Here is a 17,000-nt window from a genome sequence, read left to right as displayed (position 1 = left end):
CTAAATGCATCTGCCTGATTTTATAATCAGGTCGGACATAATTTAAATTGCATTATTACTGAGAAATTAATGCAGTGACAAACTAATTCCAGCAATCTTAAAGGCTTGTCTGGCTTCAGCTTTGATACCTTCATTCATTTGGATTTCACTGCACCAGGGACAAACACAACCGAGTATTTTTTTTCTTCTGTAATCGACTGTTGTATGCTACGCAGAATCACAAATATCACAAAGTTCATATAATTTCACAACAGAGATCAATGCCCTTAGCTTCTCCTATAAATTCCCAGCTAACTCGGAGCAGCTCCTTGGCCATTGGTCTTTAAATTCACAATTGCCAACGTTTTCCTGATCAAAACTCCCGGACGAGGACAGTGGATGGCTGTTGACTTTGCAAGAACGTACGCTCAGGAGTCCTACACCGTAGAAGATAAACTGAATTCAGATTAAAACTATAAGCATTAGGGAATGACTGAGACACTGTTGAGTGCATAGACTGATCAGTCACATGTCTGGAAGTTCCTCTGTATTATTTCATTTCAAAGTTGGGCTACGGTTCCCAAAAAACCAAGTGAGATTCTTTTGAAGACCCTGTCAGCATTTCATCCTCGTTTGAAGCAGGCAACTGAATGATGACACCGTCTGGAGAAAAGTTACCCATTTCTCAGGTCTTTTCCTGAAATCCATGCGAGCAGGAACGTCGGTCAGCGAAGCTGAACGCTAAAGCTGATTAAACTGAAAGTGAAAACGACGATTTTTCCATTGCGTTTGGGCTTTGTGGTCTGTTTGTACAGGCAGCGAGTCAGTCCCATTTAACTGAACTCTTCCAGGAAAGAGTAGAACATGTCCTTAGGCAGGACTTGAATGCGATCCCATCTCCACAATAAAGTGCTGACCTTCTGGGTGACTGATGTAAGGAAAAGTAAAGCTATTTGCCAGTCTTGCTAACAGCTAATGAGGATGTGCAGCTGGAGCTGGCTGTAACCTACTTTGCTGGTAAAAAGCTTGATTTTCAAACTCTGCAGACGTACCTGCTCTTTCTGAGAAAAAGAGAAAGACCGAGAGCTCCAGTTTTAGAGGAATATAGATGGACTTGAGTTATCTGGTAACAAACCAAGGCAACTTCTCAGTGTTTGCTCGACCACGTTTAGTATTTATTATGTGCTTTGCATCCTCTCTCCTGGTGGAAGTAAAGAACCATCCCGGATCCTCGTGACTCCCTAAGCTGGACACCTGAACGAGGTTTGTCCCGAGAGGTGACATCTGTTACTGAACCAGCCTATGCCCGGGAGAGTCAAATGAGCTTTTGGGTTCAAAATCTGAAATTCAAAGGCTGTTGCTTCAGTTCCAGACCTGAAAACATCCTTGTTTTTCTGAAAGCTTGTCTGTTTCTCTTTGCTTGCCCCAACTATGTCAGTTGGCTTCGTAATAAATATTATGCTTCTATACTGAACTTGTCTTGCTTTTATCTTCAGACCATCGTGGCTTTAGCACTGCTTGTGAAGCAGCTGATATTAAAGCACTGTTTACCTCAAAGGCATCTGTCTTTAAAATGATTGTGCTTTATTTTTCAAGCCCATGGCTTGCAATGCTGATGCTGAAATGAAGAATTACATTTTTAGCAAGCAGGAAACGTTGGAGATTATTACGTACTTAATTGGGAGTATTCCTTCCTCCAGAGTGGTGAACATCCGTGTTCGGTGGTGGCTGTACTGAAAACATACCTGTGTTTGTAGTGGACACTTAGAAGAATAGCTTTATGCAACGTTAGACTAGTATGGCGTGTTATACCTCGAGTTTTATAAAAGAGTACAAATCTTCCATGCCACATCTCCGTCTGTTGTCCCTCCCTGCTCTACACCAAAAATATCTCAATCCTGGCATAGTCACTATGGACAGAAAGATGATTTTTTTCAGGTCAGGATATTACCAGCATCTTTCTTCCTCCTGCAGCTGACCAGCAGTGGGGCACTTTTCAGCACATAATTGAATGTCGCAGTCCCATTTTGTGTCTGTGTCACGGTACTGGGACAACTGGGGTGTCAGATTTGCTAGACTGGGTCCATTTGAGCTGGTCCGTAGAATCCCGTGTCCTTGCTGTGGTGGAGGCTCAGACTAGATGCTTTGCAGCAAGACACTAACGTGACAATAAGCAACCTTTCAAGAAACAGAAGGAAAATTAAAATTATAAGATGCTATTGAGAGACACTGATGGCCTAATTCTGGAGAGCTAATGGTTGGTTTGCGCACTGAATCGGGAGGATTTCTGTCACTTTGAAAAGTTGAAGCTATATTGGGAAGATAATGGTGTATTGCAGTGAGACTGTGTTTTACTTGTACATGGTTCAAAACCCTGTTCTTGGTTCCGTCAGGAACACGGTTTTGCTGTTGTGCTTTAGAAGTCGATATATTGATAAAATGCATCGCGGTAATTTTCTATCTTATACATGTCTCTTGAAACAGCCCAGCTACGCCGGTGAGTTGAGTCCTCCAGGTCGCAGCTCTTTGGACAGCGTGGAGATGGCGTATGCTCGTCAGGTGAGTGGCAATTAAAAACATAGTTAAACGTTATTTCCTACGGAGAGAGAGAGAGAGGTGGGGAAAATAAAGATCTGTGAGCGTAGCGTGTTAGAAGATGCAGTAGGTAAGACACGAAAATGTCTGCCTGGAGTGAAAATGCCATTGGAAAATACGGAACTTTAGCCTGACTTTTTAGAAGAGTACTCCCCTGTCTGCTACAGGATTTTTTTGTCAAAAGGAGATTCTGAACACCATACGTGACTGCAGAAATCATTTATGCTCATATGGTAAACTGAAACTCTTTTAACCTTTAAAAAAAAAAAAAAGAAGTTTTTTTTTAGAATTTGTGTCAATGTACGCAAACAAAGACTTTATATTCCCTTTATTCTCACATGTGGAAAGTCGCTTTTCTGATGTGTGCCCGTAGGAAAAGAAGAAACATGCTGGGGTCTTAATCCTGATGTTTGTCAAATTATATCCCGTTTTAATGGCATGTCTTATGAGCAGCTTTAGTGCCTCGGCTATGAATTAATATGCCTGGTAGCATTAGACTCCCTCTGAAAATTTTCAGGGGAAACTGATAAAACCTTTATGTAACCAATTTGTTACTTTTGTTATTTGAGATGATCTGTTTACCAGCGCTGTTGGAAACGAAATGAAAGAGAAGGACTTGATTTTTTTCCGAAATGGAGTATGTGAATCGTCGTAGACAAAGCCTTGTCTAATTTGCGCACAATTAACTGTGATTGTGAGCTTTGCCGAGCCGGAGAGCGGCTTGTGCAGCTGGTTTTCTGTCTCTGCCTTCCGTTACGGTAACTGTGGAGGAAATGAATAGCAAAGTCGGGCGTGTGGTTGCGCTGATAAAGTCTAAAGTTTGATTTAGTGGTTGTTAATTGCCCGTTAATTTGTTTCATACCTACTGTAATACACCCGTAATGGCGTACGTGGTTTCAGTGATGAGAGGTTCTGGTTGCAATCCTGAGCTCCGCGTCGTGTTTACACCCTGGGCATGTTGAAGTAGTAGTGCGTGCAAAAGGGACTTAAAATACAATGGCACTGCTTTCCTAGCATTGAGAGTGATTATTTTCAGCTGTAGCTGGTAGGCCTTTGGGCTGAGAGTAGAATGAACAATAGCAAAAGAAGCTAAGTTAAGACCAAGATTTAAATGAAAATGGGGTGGGGGGGTGTGTGTATTTATGTTTAAGGGCAGGTTTTGAAGGGCCAGGTTTCTCTTCTCATTTCCCTGTGTCGGATTTCCCTGGATACTGCCACAAAGCAGCAAAATTCTGTTTGTTTTATGTCAGCACGTAGGAGGCAGCCGGGGTGCTGGTTCCTCTTGCGTTGGGCTAGAAGCAGCTAATGCAGGAGGGAAGCAGAAGGGACTTGGGGACACGCTGTTCTTGAAGCCGGGTTCAGATTTTGCTGCTGTGGCCGGGCAGGGAGGGAAGGGGAATAATACATATTGTTAAACTTGCTTACTTTCAATTCGTTTCAGATTTATATTTATAACGAGAAGATAGTGAATGGACATCTGCAGCCTAACCTGGTGGACCTTTGCGCCAACGTTACAGAGCTGGATGATAAGGTACTGCCAGTGAGTTAACATAAGGAAATGTATTTAATCTGTTTTCAGCTGTGATTAACAGCCCGCTGACTGGTGGAAAAATACTGATATTGCCAAAAAAAAATAAGGCATGGCTCCACAGAAAACACAGAGCCAATACCAGAATCATCTCTGGTACAGCAAGACCCACCTGTGATGAACTTGTTCACGGTGAAAATTTCTTAACACAGTGAGGAAGAAAAGAATCTGGTTTCACTGCGGTGTCCCATACTGAATGATGAGCTGTTGGAGGAAAAAAAAAACAACTTGCTTTTCATTTTAAATGGGTTCTGTTGTGTTTGGTTTTCAAAATGTGGTCTCTTAATATGCTTTGAATGCATCTAGCTGTAAGTGAAGGGTTTTCAACCAGCCCCTGCTAGCGCTGAAGTAGGCTCCCGTAGCAAAGCCTGAAGCCATTAGGATTGACTTTAAACCAAAGATATGCTGCTTCTCTTATTTTCCGCTCCTTTAATTGCATTGCCTTGATCCACCTCAAAAAAACCAATGTACAAACCTGGCCACCCTTGAGAAACGCTTGGAGGAGGATACTGCAGGAGAGTCAAGTCATGAAAAAACAAAAGGGGAAAACAAAAAGCTATTGGGAAACTGAAGGGCAAATGCCTCAGTCAGATCTGAGGTACAGGGGTGCGTCTTTGTTTTGAGCAACTCTGTTAACTTTGCTGGGGACAACACGGTGAGTTTGAATACTCTTGCTGCTTTGAAGCACGGAGATCAAGTGCCTGCCCTTGCTGGAGCGCTGAGAAGTGCTGTTCCTTCTCGATACTTTGCTGTTTCAGCAGAGATACCCTAGTCCTGGAGATACTGATATGATCTCATCCCTACGAATGAGCAGACCTGGATGGTTTTCAACATTTTTTTTCCAGACCTGTGTCTTTGTCCAAGTGATCAGTATCACTTTAGGTATTTCTCATCCCAGCTGATTGCCCAGATTTCCCCTGGCAGCCAGAGCAATTGCTGATGTGGAAAGCTGCTGATGATGTGGTATTTATGGAGTGGGATGTAGGAGCTGGAAATGGGGAAGGAGTCAGAGCACCAAGTACCCAGCCTAGTTTTGGAAATCGTTGTCCATTGGGTGACAATTGCAGGTACAATATTTATAGCCATCATCTTGCACAAGAATTATGCAGAGAAGCCTGGGAAATTTGAATTCTGCAGGACAGAAGTGTCGTGACCTTCATGACTGCATCCCCTATCTCCATTACAAATCTAAACAGTCGTTACTCTTGGGTTTTTGTGCTTTTCTTAAGCATCAAGACACCATGTAGCTCAAACCAGTGTTGCTTGTTCATCTTGTTACTCGTGGTTTGTTTATAGAACATCTCTGAGTTCTGGACCATGGTGAAACAAATGACCGATGTTACCCTGGTTCCTGCGAGCGATGCCTTGAAGGTCCGGACCAACATGGAGGTGCGTATGGAGTTTGTGAGGAAGGCTCTGCGCTTCCTGGAACAAAGGTAAGATGAGTGCTCTGGGCAGCACTGTTTAATAGACTTCCCTAATAACAAGCCAGAATGACTTTGTAGTACAGGCAAACACCTTAACAAGTCAGCTACCTCTCGCTGCTTACAGAAGGGTCTGTTGCCTGTCTTTTCTGTTCTGCAAGGCTTAGAGCAGCCACTTGAGTATAAAACTGTTTTAGTTAAAGCCTGTTCTAGTTAAAAAGGCCTTGAATCGGTGGGGAGACTGTTTAGAAGATGCAAAGACCTTTCATTCTTTCTTCTCTGTTGCCCTGATCACTACAAGAGAATGTAGAATACTTATGTGAAGATTTTTCACTTGTGGAAAGAGATCTACTTCCCCTCGGCAAAAAAAAAAATCCCCTTTCCTGTACTCTCTCTGTGATTGCTGATCACTGCTGGGAGCTAGTGCTGGGAGAAACCGGACAGCACTGGGGACAAATCTGGCACAACCAGTCAGGTTCTGATCATGCCATTCCTACACTGAAGGGTTTTTGTAGGGGCTGAAGAGGCTGAAGAAGAATTTGAAGAGGCTGAAGCCGAGACATCTAGCAATGATTTTTCAGCCTCTGGAAAGTGGTTTACTCTCTGTATCAGCAAGTATCACAGAGGTCTAAGCTCCTTGGCCAAAAAAATCCCCCGTTTGCCGTGTTACCTGTTCCCTGCACATGTGGATATTGCAGTGTCTCTTATCTAGGGGCTGCCGATGTGATGCCAGCGGCTAATTCAGTGGTGGAGAGCAAACAAAAGCCGCAGTGTGGTGTGTGGGCACTTGTTACAGACACAGATCTGTCATCTGAGCACAGAGAGTGCTGCGCTCCCATACAGCACGCTGCAAGGAGATGGTTTTGCCTCCTGGCACGGGCTCCTGGCTCCCGAAGGTTGATTGCCACCCAGGGGTGGTGGCGGGGTGCCTGCCTGTGCAGGGTTGAACTGGCACAGCCAAAGGATCTTCTCTTTGCAGCTCTTGTGTCTCAGCGGTGTGCCATGAGCCAGTGGCTCTCAATCTGATTCGCCAAGTATCCAACTCGCTAAATTTTCACGGTGCCGTTAGCTGCTAACTAAAATGAGGAATTAGTTACATATATTTCCCCCCCCCCAACCCTCCCAATTGTAGAAATAGGGCCCTGCAGACTTCATTTTTGGGAAAAAAAACAACCACCTGTGCCTTGCTTTGTAGCTTTTCTTTCCCAGGAAGAGCTGGGTAATAGTGGGGTGTTTCCATGCCTCAGCGTGTACAAGGGGGAGATGTAGTGCTGCTCACAACTGTTCTTGCGATAGTTGCTTTGGAGCAACCACCATCTTAAGCCCTGAGGAGCATGTGCTTAACTCAGCCATAATGTTAGTTATCGAGATATACTGATGCTTGCCCGTGTTTAGCAGAACCACTTGGTTTTATAGTCTGCTGCTGCACGAGTCTGTCCCATGCTGCAGAGAAAAAAAGGCCTTCACGTAACTTACTGCTGCTGCTTCTATAGGTATTCCTTCAGTGTACAGACTTCTGAGACTTCTGCTTCCAAACATGAGTATTTGTTAAATTGACCTGCCTTGATTAAAGGCTTTGATGGGTTATTTTAGAAGGTGTTGTCAAAGCTGCCCGTACTAGTTGTTTTTCCTCTGAATTGCCATTTTCTCTGTGATATCCTTCTGGTAAGTCCATGGCCTTCCTGTTTGTATCTGTCCATAGGGCAGGGAGGAGAGACAAACATATTGAGAGCTAAAGCATTAGGATGGAAAGGCTTTTTGCCAGTTAAGTAATTAAGTTTAATTTAGTACTAAGAGAACCTAATGAGAGGAACCTCATATGAACCCGGGGCAGTACACCATGACTCCAGACATGGGTTCTCGTGAGACTGCTGAATACAAGGATCTTCCTAAATCAACACAAGTCTCTGCCTCGTTTTGTTGTAGTGATGATGTTTGAACATCAAAGTCATTTACTTTAAATGGCTAATTCGATGGGGTCTGAGTGGCAGGGGATGTGTAACAAGTGTATTTCACTCTGTTCACCTGTTTGTTTTGCTTGTGTTGTTTTTCAGTTACAAGAATTATACCTTTGTGACAGTCTTTGGAAACTTGCACCAGGCTCAGCTGGGGGGAGTCCCAGGGACCTATCAACTCGTCCGCAGCTTCCTGAACATCAAACTCCCCGCGCCTGTCCCTGGGCTCCAGGTACGGTCAGCACTTCCAGCAGCTGAGCTAAAATAATAACACAAATATGTTTGCTTCAGCACAGCCAGGAAACTACTGCAGGCTCCAGTGGGTTTTCTGTTGTTTAAACTTCTTTTAGGGCAGTTTTAGCCCTTCTCTAGAATTTTTCATTAGGAAAAACAGAAGATAGTTGACAAAATCCCTTTGAATTCAGAGCTGGTCCTAAAGCAGGGTGGTGCCTGGTAGTTTGAGTTCTAAATTCCAGCAATTATAGTCTCTTCTGGTGGTCTTTTTCGAGATCAACAAGCAAGTATTAAAATACGTTATGATGTAATCTCCCTGTTTTGCTTTTTCTCTTTTTTTTGCACTTACTGTAAGGTGGCGACACCAGTTGTTGATGACTAAATATGCAACGAATTAATCTGAATTGTAGCCCAAGGCTCCTATTTAGGAATCTGAATAAATCTGAATAAAGTGAGTCCTTCTCACTTGCACACCTACAAAGGTACCAGATAAGCAGGCAGGCTGAGCTGAAAGATTAAAGTTAAATGAAATAAAATAAATCATAATATTGGAGCCACATAGCTGAGTCTAGCTGCCCTTTTCTTACCTGCTGAGATCCGTGATTAGTTGGTATCTTTCTGTTTCAGTGCAAATGTTTTTAATAACTCAAGTGGTGTAATCTAAATCCAGCTCCTGGGTGGGGAGGATATCTGAATGCTAGTTCTGGGGTTGTCAGAACCTCGCTGAGAACTGACATCTGGGCAAGCAGAAGAGTGTCGCACCCTTCGCTGCGAGAATGCGCACGGCTCTCACAAGGCTTAAACCTCATCAGCTCTGGCTTCTGCGACACAAACAGAACTTTTTACCAAAATCAATGTGTGGGTGTAAGGGCAGAAATAATGAATGAGGCAAATGATAAAGAAAATTAATTCAAATATGCTGCTTTAAAAAAAAAATACATATATTTAATTATTTCTTCCTTTATTTTCAGGATGGTGAGGTGGAAGGCCATCCCGTCTGGGCACTGATTTACTACTGCATGCGCTGTGGAGATTTGGCTGCAGCCATGCACGTGGTGAAACGGGCACAACACCAGCTGGGAGAGTTTAAAACCTGGTTCCAGGAGTACATGCACAGTAAAGATAGAAGGTAACTGGGGAACTAGGGAAGGTGTTTGTGAGGGGTGGGAATTGCTGTGACTTGGTAGAAATATAAGCAGCTCAGGTCTCCTCTGGTGGTGATGGCTGCCTGGTGTTTATATTACCTACCTAAATTACATGTAAGAAGTTTGCATCAAGTCAAGTTCTGAAGAGAAAGATCTGTGGGTCCTGGTAGACAGCAAAATGACAATGAGCAAACAGTGTGCTCTTGTGGCCAGGAAGGCCAATGGGATCCTGGGCTGCATAGGGAAGAGTGTGGCCAGTAGGTCGAGGGAAGTCATTCTCCCCCTCTACTCTGCACTGGTGAGGCCACAACTGGAATACTGCGTCCAGTTCTGGGCTCCCCAATTCAAGCGGGATAGGGAACTACTGGAAAGAGTCCAGCGAAGGGCAACGAGGATGATTCAAGGATTGGAGCATCTCCCTTATGAAGAAAGGCTGAGAGAGCTGGGACTCTTTAGCCTGGAGAAGAGAAGGCTGAGGGGAGACCTTATCAATGCTTATAAGTATCTCAAGGGTGGGTTGAAGGAGGAGGGAGCCAGACTCTTTTCAGTGGTTCCCAGTGAGAGGACGAGGGGCAACAGGCACAAGCTGGAACATAGGAGGTTCCACTCAAATATGAGAAAGAATTTCTTCACGGTGAGGGTTCCAGAGCTGCCCAGGGAGGGTGTGGAGTCCCCTTCTCTGGAGATTTTCAAGACCCGCCTGGATGCAGTCCTGAGTAACATGCTCTGACGTGCTCTGGGCAATCCTGCTTCGGCAGGGGAGTTGGACTACATGATCTATATGGTCCCTTCCAACTCTAAAAATTCAGTGAAATTCAGTGAAATATTTTAATTTGTGGCTTTGAAGTCTAGGAATCTCCATAGAGAAAGAGTTGTTTGAAAATACACGAAAATTTACATTTCAAAAACAAGACAGTGATGCAGCTTTGCTTTTTTACCACAGGACCCGCCCTGTGGAAGGGTAGGATACTGCATACAATAGATCAGATTTAATCTGCTCTCACGAAACCTGTGTCTTTTTATTTCCCCTGTCGCTTATTTTGGTTCAATTTCCTTTGGGGAACGCTTTTTACTACACCTGTTTTCGTAAGAATGCCACACAGTAAAAGCAAGTAATGTTTGTTAGAGGCCTTTGTTCACTCTTAGGTCTTTCTTCCGCTTCTTCTCCTCTTCCAGTTTTTACTGCCCATCGCTGACAGAGGCCACTGGCCAAACTGCTGCTGGTGTGGTTGCAAGCAGTTGAGTTTAGTGCATCTTCAGGTGTGCTCCGAGCTCTGCCGTGGTGGTTTAGGTTATCTTGCTTAACCTTTCCACTTGCACTGAATTTCAAACAAGCTCACGGTCAACTATTGCGGGATAGCCGTGCTCCCTGCAGGGGAACGGCACTGGGCTAAGGTACTGGCTGAAACTGGGGGAAACTGGAGGGCCCGGGTAAGCGCCAGGACGTGAATTTGTAATACCCAGTTTCATTCATACGTGGGAAATTCTCATCCTGCAACACGTTGAATGCATTGGGGCTCTTCAGGTGTGAAAATGTGAGCAAGAACATACCAGTTCGCATGTCTTAAAAAAAAAAAGGAAAGAAAAAAAGATCAACCAACCAAACAAAAATAAACCAAGAAAAAACCCACAACAGATTGAGAGGAAAAAAAAAATAATCAAAGTGCCATTTACCGAGTAGTGTACGCCATGTTATTCTTCTATAAATTAACCTGGTTTGTAGAGAATATCTAGGAGTGCTCATTATAATAAGATTGTTCCAGAAACCTCAGTGAAGGTCCTGTCATTGTTTTCATTGCAAACGCTTTAATGAGATACAGTGTAATTGATTTATTTTGGTTTTATTGCAGCTAGGCAAAGATGCTCTGCCTACAGATCTGACAAACGCTGTCTTAGTCTAGAAGCACACTTTATTGATTCAATTCTGTAAAATTCTCTAAAAGAGGGTACAAGAAATAGAATGACAAAGAACATTATGACAGTATTTAATGATAAAGATGAAAGTGTCTCTCCTAAACGGCTTCATGGTACAACGACCTGCTCACTTGTTAGTTACCAGCCCAAAGAGTTTCAAAGACTTTGTGAGCTCTCTTTTTCTGAAATGATGAAATAGCAGTCGGACAAAAATAGCTCGTCTACCACAATATTAATGCACCTCTAAAGAGACTGTCATCTGATTTTAATTTTATTTCCCTGCAGTGGGTATTTGAAGATGATCCTCCATAACTTAATTACATGTTTAAATTCATGTGTGCAAAATTTTTACCTACAGATGTAAATAGAAAGTGCAAGAAATACGGGCCAGTGCTTACTGTCATTATGCCTTTGCTGTGAATCCTGCACCTGTTTACGCTGATTTGTATCCACGTTTCCTCATACAGGGAAAGGTGGGTTTCATGTCTCTTCCTTCAATCTTTTCTTTTTCCCTTAGACTGTCTCCTGCCACAGAAAATAAACTGCGTCTCCATTACAGACGAGCTCTGAGAAATAATACCGACCCCTACAAAAGGGCTGTTTACTGTATTATTGGCCGCTGCGACATTACAGATAACCAGAGTGAAGTCGCTGATAAAACAGAAGATTATCTTTGGCTAAAAGTGAGTGTGGGGTTGGGGTCGTGGTGCTGTTTGTTGGCTTTTCTTGTTGTTGTTTTGTTTTTTTTTTTTTTTTTAAGGACATGTCTAAATGGTATTGCATTTCTGCGCTGCTCCACCCTCCCCAATTCTAGGCTGGAGTCCTGCACCAATGTCACGCATGTGGCTTGACCTTGGAGACAGTGAAGGGCTGGGAACCCGAGTCCCGGGGCTGCTCTGTGACCCTCTGTGCTACCGGGTGTTAATTTGGGGACATTTGTCTTTGGTGGTGTCATGTTCTTCATTTGACACTCATCTTCGTCAGCTGTTTCTACAAGTAGCGGTAGCTTGGTACCGTGAGGATCTTTGAATTTCCCTTTCTGGATGGATTAGGACTGAAATGTTGGTGTCAAGTGGCAGAAGACGACACTGTGAATGTCTTTATAGACCAAAGTCCTTGCAGTTTTGGTGGGGGTGTGATAGATCCAGGTCATTCCCCGTTTCTCCTCTTTATGAGAAAGAGGGAGTAGAATGATGTATTTGTTAAGACTGGCTAAAAAAAATACTGCTTTTAATTATTGCTTAGTGAGTATTCAGAGTCCCAGCATGGGAGTTTGATGGCGTGGAGAGATACAGAAGGACCCCCAGGTTATAACTGCAGGGATTTCTGCTGTTCCTTGCCTGAGAGAGCTTAGCTTCCTAGCAACGGGTGGACCCGGTGTTGTGACCAGAAGTAGTTTCTAGTCAGTTGGTCAAATCTTAGGAGGGGCTTCAGATGGAACAAAATATCTTCTGCGTGCATCCCTTTTGCAAGGTGAAGTTGAAATATCTCTATTTCTTTTTTTTTTTTGATGCATTTTTCAGCTGAACCAAGTGTGTTTTGATGACGATGGCGCAAGCTCTCCACAAGACCGACTAACGTTATCGCAGTTCCAGAAGCAGCTGCTAGAAGACTATGGTAAGGAACCACAGAGGGATGCGTCACTTGAGGCTCTGCTCTTCTGCTTAGGGCACTTCCCAGTTGTTATCACACAAACCCAACTCCACATAAAACCTCTCCACTGGTGACAGGCATCTGTAGGGTGTTCGTGGACAGCCTGTGTCCCCTAATGTAGGCGTGTGTTTCCCAGGCTTTTTCTGTCTGCATCTATTGTTCATTGTTTCCTTTAAATTACTATTTTGAGTAATTTTCCGGGGACCCAAGTCACAGTTCTTTCCACTTGAGAAGGTTTTAGGAACGTCCACAGCCTAAGAAGGTACCTTTTTTCCCGTAATCATCTTTCAGTCAATCAAAATTAGGTGACTTGGACTATCCAAAACGTAGAGAATTTGATTCTCCACAGCCTTCCAGTTTGTAGCGTCACTGACACCCAGACAAAAATGTGCAGAAAAGAAATACAATAAGCTACCTTTGGTGTCACTGAGTAGTAAAATCCAGGTTTTTAACGTTATTTGTACTGCTTGGCTTAAGTATAAATGAAGACAAAAAGTTGTGGTCTTTAAGAACCTGTTGCAGTCTGGGAGAGCTGATGGTTCGTTGTCTGAAAAAAACAAAGGAGCTCTTTTGAGAAACTATTTATTCTCTTTCATTTCCTGATTATATCTTTACACTTATTTATCTTTCGTGATATATTTCAGTGGAACGGTTATAGATAAGCCACTGATGTGTAATTAGGTGTTCAGTTTTGTCTGGTGTGCTTATTTCTGTTGGCACTGAGTGAGCAATAGTGGTGCACTCTTGACAGGAAGCACCCACTGTCAGTGATCTCTGACTGCAGAATCATTCTCACTTACACTTTGTGGGTTTGTTTTTTCCAGGTGAATCCCATTTTGCGGTGAACCAGCAGCCTTCGCTCTACTTCCAAGTGTTGTTCTTGACAGCTCAGTTTGAAGCTGCCATCGCTTTTCTCTTCCGGACAGAGCGCTTGCGTTGTCACGCTGTTCATGTCGCGTTGGTCCTCTTTGAGTTAAAATTGCTCTTGAAATCTTCTGGGCAGAGCGCACAGCTGTGTAAGTCCTTCACATTTATTTACAATAAAGGCATATTTTCTGAGCCCTTAGAGTCACCTGTAGACACTGCAGGTCTATGTAATTGGTCAAACAGCATTTATCGGAGTAATCTCCTAAAAGTTAATTGTTCTAGTTGCATTAGAGCTCTGTATCATGGCTCTGACTAATCTGGGATGAAGATTGGAGCGCCATTTCCTGGTGTTGGGTTCTCTGATAGTGTTGTTTCCAACATTGCAGTGAGCCACGAAGCTGGTGACCCTCCTGGCGTCAGGCGTCTAAATTTTGTGCGGCTTTTGATGCTTTACACCCGTAAGTTTGAATCAACAGATCCAAGGGAAGCGCTGCAGTATTTTTACTTTCTCAGGTAGGAGCTAATATATCTCTCTAGATTAATTTTTTTCCTAGTTATTACTGCTTAATTATTCTTATCTGGGAAGTCCTCAGAAACAGGAGTACCTTCCTCCTTCCATTTCTCTATAGGAATGAGAAGGACAGCCAAGGAGAGAATATGTTCTTGCGTTGTGTCAGTGAACTAGCGATTGAAAGCAGAGAGGTATGTTTGGCCGTGTTTCGCCTTCCTCGCTTAAACTGACATTCATTTCTTCCTTGAAATTTTTATTAGGCAGGACAGTCTTACACAGTTGTATACTCTTTCTGCCTGATGCAAACCTAGATGGTGGGAGATCTCTGAACAACCATACGTTTAACATAATTAATCCCATCTTTGTGCCTGTTATTTATATACAGATAATTTTGACATCGGTCGCTTTTTCATTCATCCATGACTCCATCTTTGTATTTAGTAAATATGTTGTGAAACATGCACAATTCATCTCTCTATTTTTGTTTCCTTTTTTCTTACTTTACACCTGTGTGGATATAGTTTGATATGATTCTTGGAAAGCTGGAAAACGATGGTAGTAGGAAGGTGAGTTGACAATTTATGTTTATATTTTAAATTTAAAGTCTTAATTTTAAGATGAGGGCTCATGCCGCAATCATTTCTACTGTCAAAAAAAAAAGTCATTTCTGGCAGGATTTCCTTTTCGATGGTTTTCTTCTGTCAGTCTCACAGCAGTGAAATTGCATGCACGAGAGCAAGGTAACTTGGTAATCTTGACACATATTCTTTCATTTTACATCTCTTTGCAAGACAGATAGTTTTTAGGTTATACCATTAGTGGCAAATCCTGTTTTCTTGACTTTACTAAATTCCGTGTTTCTTTGGTATGAAACCAGCAATCTCCATTTTAAAATAAGTTCTTCTAGACGATTTGGTCTTGTTTTTACATCCTCAACTACAGTAAAATCCTTTCCAGATATCTTTGACTCTTTCCTCTCTTTTATCCTACTTGTGTCTAGTGTTTCTTTTAAAATTCTGGTCGTGCATCCGTTTATCCGTGTAGGATTTGACTTGCAACCTGTCACACCAGTGTACACAAACAGCATCCCTGGAGAACCGGGCACATTAGATGCTGAAGTCTTTTGTGTTTTCTTTTCCTCTGTAATGTGTCATCAGCAATTAAAATAATTTAGAATTTGACCTGTTATCTGGGTCATTTGGAATGAATCTGAAACTGCAGATGTCTCAGTGCTGACTCCGTTTTGGGGAAAGTCTCTCTCACAAGAGCTCTTCCTATTTTTAACATGTCCCTTTTGCACGTTCCCATGGAAATGTACAGGCCATTCTCATCATAATCCAACATGTAAAATATTCATTGCCTTGACAGAATATTCAGGAGTTTTTAGGCATTCTCATTTCTCTTCTCTCCTTTCGTGTTTGTCTCACCTCTTTAGCCTGGAGTGATAGACAAGTTTACAAGTGACACAAACCCCATTATTAACAAAGTGGCTTCTGCAGCAGAAAATAAAGGACTGTTTGAAGAAGCTGCAAAACTCTATGATCTTGCAAAGGTAAATATCTTCTACGCGCTGCCTTAAATATGTACCTGGCTCACCTTTTTTTTTGTTTTGTTTTTCCAAACATTCTCCCTGTGATTAGGAGGTTAAATTTAATCTCGGAGGTTGAATTGCCCTTATTGAAGCCGGTTATTTCTGCTGCTGTTAAAGCAGAGCCGTTGGCTGCATGGAGGGGGGTTTTGGTGAGCAAACCCAGATGGATTGCGCTCCAACCCATTCTGATTTAAGACATCCTGGCTCTTGATCAATGTGGTCTTTTGAAGAGATTGCCCCATGCATGATTTTATTGGGGCTGGTGAAGGTATTTACCTGGAGTGTTCCAGTTTCATAGGTGTTGAAGCCTAAAATAGTTGGGCTGTATAGTGAGTACTCTTGTTTCCTTCCAAAATATATTTGAAATAAACGTGGATGCAACCATAGTCACTGTTTTAGAGGAAGATTAGGGGAAAATATGTTTTCACACGAGCCAGCAGCATTATGTTGCTTATAGGTAATACGATCTCGACTATGGGAGGGAGGCAGCATCTCAGGGCACCGCTGCAGGAGACCTTTCTGCTTTTCCAATGAGATTAAAACACTAAGTCCCAACATGCTCCCTTTATTTGTCTGTAACTTTTAATACCAACAGAACCATGACAAAGTTTTAGAACTGATGAACAAGCTCCTCAGTCCCATCGTTCCCCAGATCAGCACTCCCCAGTCGAACAAAGAGCGGCTGAAGAACATGGCCCATTCCATCGCCGAGAGGTAAGGTGAGGGGGTAGGACTTGGGTGATCCATCTGGACCTGGCCTGGGACTGTCGGTCCAGTGGGTGTGAATTCCTGACTCTTTTTCTGCTGGCTGTACCGTGGCATCCGCAGCAGTACATCCAGGAAGACAGAGAAGAGGGTGGAATTGCTCATCACGGCTTGCAGTACTGAAACCAGAAGCATAATATTCAGGGATAAATTTGCCAAGAAGCTTTATCTGTAGGTGAATCAGGAAGAGGGAATTGCAGGATTGCCAACTGGAGACAGTCTAGTAAGGAGCAATACGTATAATGAATTGTATGGTTTAGATTATTTTTAAAGCAAAATATAACAGTTGCAGATTCATTGCACACGATTGTTTGAAATAGTATTAAGAGAGCGCTACAAAACCAGTAAATTCTGAGTTGTAACAGCAGAGCGGTGAGTTCAGTACCTGTCTGAAAACTTTATTTCACTGCTGCTATGATGAAAGCTGAAAAGGGAACATTTAAGCTGAGGTGTGTATATGGCTCAGGTAACCCATGGGCCTCATTTCCACAGCCTGTTATTTTAGGAAAGTGCCCTGTGGTGTTTAGAAAAGAGAGATGGAAGTGACCCAAAGGGATGTCACCTGCAGTGTCGGTGTGCTGTTGAGGATGTGTGTTTGAGAGACACCGGTGCTTAAGATTCACGAGCAGCTAGAAGTTAGGAATAACCTGCTTGTGAAGGGTTGTAATGCGAAATAGCTTTGGGATTTTTTTAAATCATCTTTCAGTCCGTCTTGTCACAGTGACTGCCGCGGACAATTCCTATATTTCACTCGAGCAAAAGGTGGGTACCTGTGAGGA

At 43.0% G+C, this 17,000-nt stretch overlaps 1 protein-coding gene across 1 annotated transcript in view; it reads left to right on the top strand.

Moving 5' to 3' along the window:
* The window catches only part of NUP93 (nucleoporin 93), a 75,600-nt gene that overhangs the window by 51,496 nt on the left and 7,104 nt on the right, over positions 1–17,000 (top strand). Inside the window, exons 5-17 of the mRNA XM_074151676.1 lie at positions 2,464–2,538; positions 4,016–4,105; positions 5,459–5,598; positions 7,641–7,773; positions 8,747–8,904; positions 11,352–11,517; positions 12,358–12,451; positions 13,312–13,503; positions 13,741–13,867; positions 13,984–14,056; positions 14,387–14,431; positions 15,301–15,417; positions 16,052–16,170. Coding sequence (XP_074007777.1) covers positions 2,464–2,538; positions 4,016–4,105; positions 5,459–5,598; positions 7,641–7,773; positions 8,747–8,904; positions 11,352–11,517; positions 12,358–12,451; positions 13,312–13,503; positions 13,741–13,867; positions 13,984–14,056; positions 14,387–14,431; positions 15,301–15,417; positions 16,052–16,170 — 1,529 coding nt within the window. The remainder of the gene's footprint in view (positions 1–2,463; positions 2,539–4,015; positions 4,106–5,458; positions 5,599–7,640; positions 7,774–8,746; positions 8,905–11,351; positions 11,518–12,357; positions 12,452–13,311; positions 13,504–13,740; positions 13,868–13,983; positions 14,057–14,386; positions 14,432–15,300; positions 15,418–16,051; positions 16,171–17,000) is intronic.

This window comes from Numenius arquata, chromosome 8, assembly GCF_964106895.1.
Source record: "Numenius arquata chromosome 8, bNumArq3.hap1.1, whole genome shotgun sequence".
Lineage (NCBI taxonomy): Eukaryota > Metazoa > Chordata > Aves > Charadriiformes > Scolopacidae > Numenius > Numenius arquata.
This window is presented reverse-complemented; position numbering and strand designations above follow the sequence as displayed.